The sequence below is a fragment of the Gastrolobium bilobum genome, unplaced genomic scaffold, assembly GCF_033153095.1.
Source record: "Gastrolobium bilobum isolate Gb01-03AN ecotype WA unplaced genomic scaffold, APGP_CSIRO_Gbil_v1 utg3261, whole genome shotgun sequence".
Taxonomy (NCBI): Eukaryota; Viridiplantae; Streptophyta; class Magnoliopsida; order Fabales; family Fabaceae; genus Gastrolobium; species Gastrolobium bilobum.
Window position 1 is genome coordinate 2,770 of NW_026899069.1, and position 12,749 is coordinate 15,518.

The 12,749-nt window shown below is 34.7% G+C and overlaps 3 protein-coding genes across 3 annotated transcripts; 1 reads left to right on the forward strand and 2 right to left on the reverse strand.

The window, feature by feature from the left end:
- Window positions 1–785: 785 nt before the first annotated feature.
- Window positions 786–2,949, reverse strand: LOC133286851 (uncharacterized). Its single transcript, XM_061484347.1, has 4 exons — window positions 2,068–2,949; window positions 1,731–1,934; window positions 1,058–1,172; window positions 786–868 (listed from the first exon to the last, which is right to left on the reverse strand). Exons 1-4 carry the CDS (start codon window positions 2,947–2,949, stop codon window positions 786–788), a joined length of 1,284 nt encoding a protein of 427 aa, XP_061340331.1.
- A 1,915-nt stretch (window positions 2,950–4,864) lies between these two features.
- On the reverse strand, window positions 4,865–8,342 carry LOC133286863 (uncharacterized). Its single transcript, XM_061484365.1, has 3 exons — window positions 8,256–8,342; window positions 5,961–6,198; window positions 4,865–5,235 (listed from the first exon to the last, which is right to left on the reverse strand). The coding sequence occupies exons 1-3, from the start codon at window positions 8,340–8,342 to the stop codon at window positions 5,087–5,089; spliced, it is 474 nt and encodes a 157-aa protein (XP_061340349.1). The 3' UTR covers window positions 4,865–5,086.
- On the forward strand, window positions 7,540–11,177 carry LOC133286861 (uncharacterized). Its single transcript, XM_061484363.1, has 2 exons — window positions 7,540–7,687; window positions 9,227–11,177. Exon 2 carries the CDS (start codon window positions 9,236–9,238, stop codon window positions 10,793–10,795), a length of 1,560 nt encoding a protein of 519 aa, XP_061340347.1. The 5' UTR covers window positions 7,540–7,687; window positions 9,227–9,235; the 3' UTR covers window positions 10,796–11,177.
- The last annotated feature ends 1,572 nt before the right edge of the window (window positions 11,178–12,749 follow it).

A 12,749-nucleotide genomic window follows, 5' to 3' on the forward strand; every position in this document is an offset into this window, starting at 1 on the left:
ATATATATCTCATTGCAAAAAAAAAAAACTATATTATAGTTTACTAATGCTTTTGTATTTCAAAAAAAATAAAAATTTACAAAGCCAATATATACAATATATAAAAAAGATGTTATTTGCACAACAATCATGAAATAAATTTTAGGATTTTCAAAAATCGAAAACTGATCCAATCCAAACCAAAAAAAAATGGATTAGATTGGATCGAATTTGAAAAAAATCCAAACCGAATGGATGATTATATGATCAAACCGAAAGGATTGAATCAGATGAATTTTGCTTCTAAAATCGATCCAATCCAGACCGCGAACCCCCCTATTAATTAAGCATTTCCATATAAATCCCTGCTATGTAGATACTTAGACCATGACATTTAAATAGTTATTATCTCGTGGGACGTGGCAGCAATATAATGTATAATTGTGTATATATTATATACTGAGGGGTGCTGCTTTTCCAATAGCAATTAAAACGTGTGATATAAGTCGCAGAATCGGTAAGTGGGACTAGTACTCAGTTTCTTTGTGATATACAGAGTCATGAGGCGGAAAAAAAAAAACTCAATCAGTTGATCGTGGACCAGAGTTAAAGATATTTAATTAAAAAACTGCTGAGGGCAAACACAGATGATTTTGATATAATCCCCTCTGATCTGTCTAGATGCACGTTAAGAGGTGTAGGAAAAGGTGACAAAAAAGAAGAAAATGGTACCATGATGCAAACTAGGGCACGTGAATACAACTAAATAATTGTGATTTACTAATAACAAAATCCTCTCGCCAAGACTACTTGTGAGCTACTTCATGACACCGCTGTGCAACTAAGTTGAAAGTTGACAAAGCAATTCTTCTTTGCTTAACACTTCTTTGCAAGCAGATGGCTGAAAAACATCAAATAAGCATATCACAATGGTGGGAACTAGAATATTATGAGCCTTGATGAAAATTTCAAAAGGAAAATGTAAGAAAGATAATTCCTACTTTATTGGTAGTAATAAATATTATCCGGGAACTTTTCCACAGACACTGAATTCCAGCATAAAAAAAGATTGTAATTTTTACCTGAAGCAATGACAACAATTTGCCCATTTCCGTGTCCACGTCCTTGAACATAGTTAAGCTCTCTGGAAAAGTGTTCCTTAGAAAGAATAGCATTGCTGAGGCAGCTTTTACCTAGAAAAGCAACACAAGATTATTAACTTATAAGACAAGTTTGAAAAACAAGATAAAGAAGACACACATGCTGATGATAATAACAATAATGACTTGCTCGGTGATAGTGAAAATATAAAGAATGGAAGGATGAGTAAAATACCTAGACACTGTTCATGCTTCCAAGCATTGCCAACGTTCCCACCCCGAGTGTTCATTTCAAAGAAAAACTATCAAAAGATAAATTGCTAAAAATTTCAACATGAGATTGAGAGGAGGTATGTATTTTGATCATAATAAGAGGAGGTACCTTTTAACTATACACTAGTGATTATACCTTTGTTTATTAGTCATGAGTGGCATACCAAAAAACTAGCAGAAAATTCATTCAAATGAAGCAATGGATGAAGTGAATAATCTAAAACTGAATTAATCCCCTAGACTTTTAGCAAAGTGAGTATATGTACTAGCAATTAAGCAACTATCTATGGGTTATGGAAGTTTGTAGATCATAATAATCAGCTTTAACATGATGCAAGTAAATTCAAATGCAATTTCACATCTATATATCTACAATACCTTCACTTTATAGTCCTGATCATTGTCAAGTGCAATAGAAAAAGCATTCAGAAGCCTAGGATGATAAAGGGTTTGCGCCACATGGACAAAGTTTGTAGGCGTCTCCATAAAATTAAAAGCTGCCAACCTAACTTGAGCATGAGAGTCTTGGAATGAATTCAAAACTTTGGTCAGCACTTCCCCAAGAAAATTTTCCATCAATACCTGCCAAAAATGTAATTAATAAACAAAGGTTAGACAGTGTGAGAAAGTAGTAAACCTCACCAGCAATTAAGTAAAAAAGTTATTAATATATATGAAAGCAAAGCAAAGAGAGTTGTTAAGATGATGAGGTCACCATTTCATCAGAGAACTCTTTTGAGATCAAAGTAAGCATTGTAATTCCAGCATGGCGCTTCTTCCATTCCTTGGAATCCAAGTAAAGAGGCAACAGTTCAGAAGCAATTGCCAATACTTTACTCCCTCCAAGTGTAACACAAAGTTGTTTCAAACACTTTATTCCAAAGTCATGGTCATGGTCATGGTCATGGTCACCAACACCACCATCCTCTTCAATACACAGAAGCATCTTCATAGGAACGAGGAACAACCTAACCACAGTTTGAGAAGGAAGGTTCAGCAACACGTGTTCACCGTACTCTTTTACCTCAGTCATGCCCATAACCAACTCAAACGCCAAACGATGCGTTTCTTTACTGAAACCCTCACTCTCCGCGATCTGAAGCGCGTCGAGAACCATGTCACTCACGTAAGGCTTCAACAGAAGAGGCTCTTGAGACACCAGATTTATCAACTCAATGAACGCGATTCGAAAATAGGTACCTTCGAAACCATGCAAGAGTGTGAACACGCCAGCCATCATCGCGCGTAAGAGGTCATGGAACAGTGAAGGATCAGAGAACAACTGAACCAAACTCACAAGCGCACCAAACGACGCAACCTGAACGTTAGGGTTCGACGACGCCAGAGAACTCAAGAACGACGAATGAAGAAGGCGGCGGCGGTCGCGGAGAGCATCGCAAACAAGAAAACGACAATCGTTTGGCAACGAGGACAAAACCGACAGCGCGACTTCACGAAACTTGTCGTCATCGTTTGAAGCGATAGACGACACAAGCCATTCAAGAATCTGAGGCCAGTGATCTTGATGAGTTTTGGATATAGCGGAAACGGTTTCAGCGAGGACATAGGAAACGAGTCTTGGGACCTCTGACTCCATCACTATCAGAAGAAAGGTTTTACTTTTGGATTCTTTTTCTTTCTTTTTCTTGGTGTGGTTTGGAAGGTTTTGGATTCTTTTAAAGTTCTTGGAGAGTTGAATGTTTACATTGACATGCCGGGGGTGTTGGCTTATATATATGGATAAGATTTTGACATACAGATAAGATTTACTCTTTTTTTTGTATTATAGATAAGATTTACTCTTATTACAAGTGAGATGAATGCATTTATTTTCTCCTTTTTTATATTTTTTCTTTTAAATTGTTCAATGTCAAAAGTATATTAGGAGTAAGGGTGATAATGAATCGAGCCCAGCTTTGATCTTAAAAGGTTAAGGTTGTGTTTAAATTCTGACAAAGTCTGTTACCTGTTATGAATATAATTATCGGCATGTGACCTGATTTATTTTCAAAAAATAAAAGCATGATTTATTCTGTTTAAAAAAAAATAAGATAATAAAAATTTATCGAAACAGAATATACAATCAAGAACACTACTAATTTCATAAATATTCATAAATCCAATATACATCTAAACAATATATTGAGGAGAGAGAAAGCTACTAAAAGTAGGCTTGGCAAAAATGAGCCAACCCATTGGCTCGTAACCCGGCTAAAATGAGTCGGGTTGGGTTAGGAAAAAATGAGTTAGTAACTCGAGTCATCCTGACTCGTTTCAGCTCAAAAAAAAATCGAGCCAACGCACGGGTTGGCTCGCAAGTTATGATTTTTTTTAATATAAAAGTATAAAAATTAATAAAGGTAAAGTGGAAAGCTAAAATCTAAAATCCCAATTCAAAGACCCAAACGAAAATACCCTACTGCCAATAAGTTCAAAACCGTGCATTAAGGACCTTTTTTATAGTATGTGTGACAGTGTGAATGAGGTGCCAACTGCTAATAAGTCCAAGTCTAAATGCAAAAGGAATTATGTATGGTTTATCTGTATAATGTCTTTGTATGGAATGAATTATAATTTAGGAAAAAATTTTGAAGTTATAGTGTCAATGGATTTTTTTTTTCCATTTTTTCGAGCCAACCCTAACCCGACTCGAGTGGGTTGGGTTGAGTTTTCTGGCTCATTTATTTTTCGAGCCAACCCTAACCCAGCTCATTTTTTTCGGGTTGAACGCGGGTCGGGTCAAGCCGGGTTGGATCGTTTTGCAAACCCTAACTAAAAGTAGTATACAAAATATAAAATATAAATATAAATTAATATACTAGACTAGCCTGGAAGGTTCTAAGGTCAAACTTTTTAATTGGAACATGAGACCTTTTTATTAAACGAGCTTTTATATAAGTCCAAGCCTGATTTCAATAATCAATTTTAAACATATAAACTTAAGCTTTTCGGAGCCAAGTCAAAGATCCTTGATTCATTTGCTACCCCTCAGCTTTCAAGGCGGGTTAAATTGGGCTAAATATATTTTAAGGAAGTCTTTTGTCAGCCTTATTGCAGATTGCGGGTTGTAATGGTCAATTTAGTTTATTTGTAGTTCTATAAATTTATCTTTTTTAAATTCAAATTAATGAAAACTAAGAAGTTTGAATAATTAGTGTTAAAGACAAATTAATTAGGTCATTAACTTACTGCTAATTGAATTTTAATTCTTTAATTAAAAGATGATAGTTGATAAGATAAAAAAAAAAAGAGATTAGATTTTGAGTTGGTTAAGTCGGATTAAATTTTTTTAATAAACATTGTTAGATTAATTCATATTTAATTTAGATTAACAGAAATTGCCTTATTTTAATTTTTCTTATATTATAGAAAATAAATTTATCTCTTGCACATATATAAAAATATATGGACTTAACGTGAAGAGAAAAGAGAAAAAAAAAAAAAAAAAAAAACTATTGTCTCAGATATGTTTACAGCACCAGGTAACTAGTGGCTAAAGAAGAAAAGCCACTGTTTTATATTAACATCAAACTTCAAACACAACACAAAATAACCTGGATTATTTTTCAAAACAACTCTCAGTTCATAAATACAAAATAAAAGATAGGCATCGACACCAAACTGTGCAAGATCTAGGAATAAGGCATCATACCAGCCAACAGAAGCTTGTCTCATTTCAAAACAAGCACATGTAACTTAAGATTTGTTCATAAGCTTCTATTTGTGATCATCCTTTAATCTGAATCTTTGTGTACTCGGTGGCGGGCATGCCGAGCAGTAGTGTAAGTTGAAATTGCAGAGCCAGTCGCACTCAGTGAGTGTTTAGCAAATCCAAAGCTCTTTCTAGTTACCAGCCAGACAGAATAAAAGAATCCAATCCAGCCTGGTTCACATTGATTTCCATGTCCAGGGAACGTTACAGTGTTAACCCACAGAAGAAATTATTTTTGGAAAAATAAAGAGCAACATTATAGGAATCCATCAAGGAAATGTCTACAGAATCTTATATTTTAGAATGAAAAGGACAAAATCAGTTGCATATAAGTTAGAGAAGCCAAAGAACCTCCCTTGTGGTTGCCATATTCACATAAATAATGTTGAAATTCTGAGGAAGGAATCTACCACACTAGGCAACGCTGGTCTAATGGCAACTGTTTTTGACAAATACTGAACATTTAACCCATTAGGAGTTCAGTAGGTGGTCTTTTTCAAAAAGATATGCCTAATATTAGGATAACTATATGCAAAATTATAAATATCCATCATTTATATATATGCAGCGCCCAGGAGGTGGAAAAAAAAAAAAAAAAAATCTTACTGCTACATGTACTTTTATACACTGAGAAGGACTACAAATTAGTAGAGTCATTGATCTGCAATAATGTCTGCCTAATTGCAACAAAAGGATGCAGTTAATATCATTTCAAATCTTATTTAGAAGCACATCTTGTTGAAGAGATATTATGTCTATAGCTATTTTCAAACTACTGCATTTCACACAAGTGATGAAAGTTCTCATAAGAGTGTAATAGCAAACCACATCAAACCTTAAACAAGATATCTGGACAGTAACTGAGAAAAGGATGAGGTGGCCAAACAACTTTATACCTGTGGTTATCAGAACAGCCACAATTGCCCAAAATGTAGTAATGGAAATTACAAATATGGCTAATGATAACGCTCCAATGTATATAGCAGTAACAAAAGCAAAGAAAAGAGCCAAGAATCCTCCAGCCGCTGCCAAAGACATAAGCAACGATATGAAAATGGCATTTATGGTCGCAGCCAGAAAGAAAAGCATAAATACAAGCAGTCCTGTAAGAGCAACAAAAGTAACCGACCCAACCTGCAGCAATAAGGAAAAACAAATCATAAACATTCAAATCAAAAGATAAATTTATCATACACCTTTTCCTTAATATAAATATCATACAGAAGAGTGTTCTGCCTAAAAAAATCTATGGAACTAGCATATTAAAAGGCTTATTTATTTATTTATTTGGAAATGTATAGAAGATGATTCATTATATTTATTAAGATTACAATAGGACAAGACTAAACGACATCAAAACAGACAATCATGCATGCCCTTCTGATTTCCCCCATGTTCAATATCGTCAAAAGAGATAATCTTGCATGCTTTTAATTCTAATTATTTTATCCTGCATGTGAAAAAATCCATTAGAAGCCCTCCATAAGCGTCCCTTTCCATTAGCTTATTTTGCATATAAATGTTACACCTTTACTTAAACCCTCTATTGCCGCCAATCTGATGTTTGATTTGTTTTCTAATTTCACTTTGGTAGATAATATTTTCATTAATAATGATTAAAAAAAACTGCCTTGTTTGGATTCTGTTTCCCATTTTTAAAGCCTTTCCTTCATAAATTTGAAAAAAGGAACATAATGAAAAATGATGACATTTTTATAATTATTAATAAAAACATAGCAAACTCAAAAAAAATAAAAAAAAAATAAAAAACTCCAAGTGATCTGCACTTTGCAAAATTGATGTTCCACAGTTTCAGCATCAAGTGTGAAGTCACTCAACTACTCATAGGTTCAACCAACAGATTGACAACGGTTTTATTTTTTTAATTTTAATTTTTGTAAAGAAATAATATATTTAATTGAAAAAAAATGCATGTTGAAACTTATACTTGGATTCTGCCTGCTTGACATATGTTATTTTTGCTGACTGTGCAGCCTGACATAACATATTCGCTATACTGTGTAGCGAATTATATGCAAACATATTTCGTTACCCAGTGTAGCGAAATATGCCGCATGACATTTTGGCAAAATTTACTGTTGGCGTGGCAGTCTGATAAATTTTTTTGCCATGACAAAATGGTGACTGTTCCGATTAATTAAGCAACAGCAACACGTCACAGAGTGAGAAGCATGTCGGCACCTTATATTACATCTTCACCCTCCACGTGGCGGTGCTGATTCATCATTGTACACTTGTTACAACTCTCTATTATGTGAAAGAGAATTTATTAAGAATAAAACAAATATTTATTTGTGTATTTTGGAGATAAGAGCAGAATCAAAAGTGTTGGGCTGGGCCCAATATTGGACAATCAATTGGGTTTTAAGCCCATGGTTATTTTGTTTTGATATTTTAGGTCAAAGCCCATGGGTTTTGTCTCAGAACCAGCCGACAACATGGCCGCACCACCGTCTTTGAGTTTGTTCTCAACTTGGTTTTGTTGATTGTGTTTTGGTCTCTCTCTCTCTCTCTCATATAGGTGCTAGTGTGCTACGCGGCACCCTTACTCTCAGCCTCTGCAGAAGAAGAGATAGATTCCTTTATCACCCTTCTCTACACAGTAAGTCTTCTAATTCATTGCTTTTCACTACAACTTGTTTTCTTAAAGTTATTATGTCCGTCTAATGATTATTAGACTGAGATTAATAACATAAACTTAATGAAAACAAAATGAGGATGTGGAAGATGATGGAACTGTTCGAATTATGAATAGATAGCCGATTTTGTTAGTCTGACCCTGATGTTTTTGATCTGTTTTGTCTGAGGTTTTGTAAATACAAATTTAGGGATTACAAAAAAAAATTTGTTAGGGTTTTGGGCTTGAGGGGCTGTCTACAAAATTCATTTGATGGTGCATGCTAAGATGAGCCGCAATAATACTTGTCAAGCTGTGATAAATGCTCAGTCTGAACATTGTTTTTCAAAATTAAAAGCATCATTGGGTTTTAAATGATAATATGTCAAAATAGTAGGGTTTGCAACTTGTTTATAACGAGAAGAGGTACCTTGTAACTACTAGTGATGATACATACGTTTATTTCGTCAGGATTGGCAATACAAAAAACTAGTATGAAATTCATTAATATCTTCATTCAAATGCCTATATCTGGATGAAGTGAATCAAAAACTGAATTAATCCTGTCAAACACCGAGTAGAAGTACTTCCGAGTGTTTCCTCTGTATTCATGTTTCAGGGCGATGAAGCAACTATCCATGGATCGTGGAATTAGTAAATTATTAAAGTTATTATTTACTCATAATTTTGTCAGTGGATACGTTGTCTTTTTTTGTTTTTGATTTTTGTGAGGTCCTTATTCTGAATTTTTCTGTGGTAATTTTTTTTTAATTTTTTATTGATTCGTGTTGTATAGAGTAGCTTGGGGAGACTGATTTTGAGGATTTTATATCTAGTATACTGAATTGCGTCTTTAGGTTAGTGTTTGTCCTGGTTGCCCACAAGCTGTATGATGAAATGCCTTATATTTGACATGGTTGAATGGCTTAAGTTTGTTTTTTTATTTTCTAAATTGTAATGGGTAAATGATGAATTCGTTAAATGAACAAAAGCATGGGTATGCTGGAAAGTAGCAAAAATTGGTTCAAATATGTTGTCTTTGTTGTAAATGGATGATTTGCTAGATTTTATGAGATCTTTATTTCTGGCTTTACATGATGTTGCAAATAGATAAATGGAAAAGATTTTGCTTCGTACTCTTTTCGTCAATTGTTGTATTCCTTATGTTGAATGTTCTATTTATTGCTTGACAGCAATCTGTTATATGAATATATACTTTTTGACAAGCATAGCATAAGTGGAAAAGGTTTTCGAGGCTAATACATGTGCATTTGTTTCTCACCAATATCTATAATATTTCTATGGATTGAGTACGATTACTTTGGGCATAAACTTGGTATTGAATCTATTGATTAATCAACTTGAATCTGGATTCTTACAAGAATAGTGTACTTTGTATAGTATTTCAAGTTATTTCCTGTTTCCTCGGTCTCTTCTTCCTCTTTTTCATAACTCCCTTTCTTTTCTTTTTTTATTAATTTTCCACTATGCATACTCATATATTTTTATCTCCCTTTCGAACAGGAGAATACTATGTTAGGTCCACCTGGCATTGCAGAAGAAGCCGGCATGTTCAGGGTTCATCAAACAATTGGCAGTGTTTTGTGTTGCAAATGTGGAATTCCAATGCAACCAAATGCTGCCAATATGTGTGTGAAGTGTTTGCGCTCAGAAGTTGATATCACAGAAGGATTATTGAAGCGTCTAGTGCTTGTCCATTGCCCTGAGTGTGAGAGTTACTTGCAGCCACCCAGAACTTGGGTTAAACTACAACTAGAATCAAAGGAGCTGCTAACATTTTGCTTGAAAAAATTGCAGAAGAATTTAAACTCCAATAAAGTAAGGATGGTTCATGCCGAATTTATTTGGACTGAGCCCCACTCCAAGAGGATAAAAGTCAATGTCAAAGTTCAGAAGGAGGTTATGAATGGAGCTATTCTTGAACAATCTTATACTGTGGAGTATGTTCAACAGGAGCATATGTGTGAGTCTTGTTCTAGGGTCCAGGCTAACCCTGACCAATGGGTTGCCGCTGTGCAACTCAGGCAACATGTTTCTCATAGGCGTACTTTCTTTTATTTGGAGCAGCTGATTCTGAAGCATGGTGCTGCTGCTAGTGCCATAAGAATAAAACAAATGGATCAAGGTATTGATTTCTTTTTCTCTAATAGAAGTCATGGTATCAAATTTGTGGACTTTGTTGGGAAAGTTGCTCCTGTGAGGAGCCGTCACGATAAGCAACTTGTTTCTCATGATACAAAGAGTAACAACTACAACTACAAATATACATTTTCTGTTGAAATCAGCCCCATTTGTCGGGAGGATTTAATTTGTCTGCCTCCTAAAGTTGCTGTTAGTTTGGGAAATCTTGGTCCTCTTGTGATTTGTACCAAGGTTACCAACAGCATTGCTTTGCTTGATCCATTTACCCTAAGGCACTGTTTCTTAGATGCTGATCAGTACTGGAGGACATCTTTTAAGTCTTTACTTACTAGCAGAAGGTTAGTGGAATATATTGTGTTAGATGTGGAGGCTGTTTCATCTGAGGTTACTGTTGGTGGCACAAAATATGTTTTGGCAGATGCTCAAGTGGCTCGCGTGTCAGATTTTGGAAAGAATGACACAATATTTTCCATCAGGACTCATCTAGGCCATCTTTTAAGTCCTGGTGATTATGCTCTTGGTTATGATCTATATAGGGCTAACAGTAATGACATTGAATTGGACAAGTACAAAGGACTTGTTCTTCCTGATGCAATCTTAATAAAGAAGAGTTATGAAGAGAAGCGCCAGAAGAAACGGGGCAAGCCTCGCTCATGGAAGCTTAAGTCACTTGACATGGAGGTTGACGATAAGGTTAGAGTTGAACCAGACAAGATGAACTCAGAATATGAACAATTCTTGAAAGATCTTGAAGAAAACCCTGATATGAGGTTCAACATATCATTGTACCGAAATAAAGAGTACCAGCCATCAGAGATTGCATCAGTGACTGATGGGGAAGAGCTACCTTCTGTTTCATTGGAGGAGTTGCTAGCTGATCTTGACCTTGATCTAGAGGATGAAGATGACGAGGATGACATGACAGAATGAACAAAAGCTGCTTCGATTCTTAATATAGAATCATATGGAATTCTTGGTTTTGTTTTTTTATGTCAAGGGTGATTTTTGTTTTTTTTTAATTCATTTATGCTGTGTTAATTTGCAATATCTGTTGATGTTTTCTTAATCGGAACAAATGAGATGATTATAATGCAGGTAGTAGTAACACTACTTATAAAGAGCTTTGGTTATTGTGTTAACATTCTTTTTATTAATCTTCCAAAGAAAGCAATACTGTTTCATTGTTTTCCAACCATTGTCATATCGTTGCTGATGTCTTTGGCAGCGGCTGGAGGATTCTTGGCTCTTTTCTTTGCTTTTGTTACTGCTATATACATTGGAGCGTTATCACTAGCCATATTTGTAATTTCCGTTACTATGTTCTTGTTTCTGTTCTTCTCCAAGCTTTAATTCATGGAAATCCACATTTTCCATCTCCTCATGAACCGTGGCAGGGCCCCAAACAAAGCCTGCCAAGGTGAGCCAAGTGTTGGGTTTTGCTAAGGAAGTGCTAAGCTTAATTTTTTGTGAAGAAACCTAAGACTAAAAGATGAGTAACCAAGGAGTTACAAGTTTTGCACCCTCAAGCTCTCCCTCTTGTTTTGTGCAGCGCAAGAGAAGAAGATAGGAAATGACTATTCTTCTTAGTCTAAGGCATTTAAAAGCAGTGTTTTAAAACCCGGCTCGGACCGGCCGGGTCGACCCAGGACTCGGTGACCCGGTGGGTTCCCCGGTCCGAGCGAGTAGTTGGACCGGTTATGCAGTCAGCCCGGATTGGACCGGTTGACCCGGCCGAAACCCGGCGACCCGGTTGACTCGGGTTAAACCGGTTTTTCCTTCTTCTTTTTTTTTTTTGGTAAATTTTTTTGTTGTTGATAAGAACTCTTGAATTAAATCATATTCATATTTTATGATGAATAGGATTAAAAGTAAGGTGAAAATAATAAGGTATTTTAGATTAGTGTAATTCGTTTATGTAATTTAGTTGCATCTTATAATGATCTCATGAAGTTAAGTGGTGATAAACACTGATGGTCTCATGATCTCATCTCAACGGTGGACACTTTTTTCTTATAGTGTATATTTCATGCATACTATTTGTTATCATAATTTAATTTATCCGTATCATGTCAAGCATAAAAAGTGCATTTAACTTATATTGCATGGTTTAATCCAATATTAGGATACGGTCTAGAGCTAGAAGCTTAGAAGTATATAATATTTGCTATCATTGAAAACCAATTTATTTCTTGAAGCTCATTGATAGTTTTCTTATATGAATTTTTATTAATATAAGTAATATTTTTATATTTTTAATATGTGAACAGTAAAACCTGTTCAACCCGGTTGAACCAGTGACCCAGTACCTCGACCGGTTCGATTACCGGTCCGAGTTTTAAAACACTGTTTAAAAGTTCACATGTTAACTATTGATTTTCCTTTTATGGAATTTGCTACTTTGTCCTTCTAGTTAATTTACTTTCTAACCAAGTTTTTAAACTTAATCCAACATTACTAATGTTATTTTCATATCACTAAATTCTCCAAAAAAAATAATATATTAGTACCTCAGAATTTAGTTTAGGATAATTTTTGTATAATTGCAATTTGGTTTCCAAACTTTACCAAAATTATAATCTGGCTCCAAATAATTTTCATAATTATATTCTTGGTCCTAAATGACTTGTTTGACATGTAATTAATTTCTTATATAATAATCTCATTTATCTTGTTAATTCATGCTTAATCCCATGTTTAATTATTATAATCTCCATCTCTGAACTATGTGAACTCCACCATAAAAAAGATGATCCATAATAAAAAATATCAGTAATACATAACTCAATCAGAAATACCATTCTTCCTTCATCTCATTAAATCTTGCCAATGTGTATAGGTATCTTCAAGTTCGTTGACTATATAATTAACGTCAAAGCAACAATCC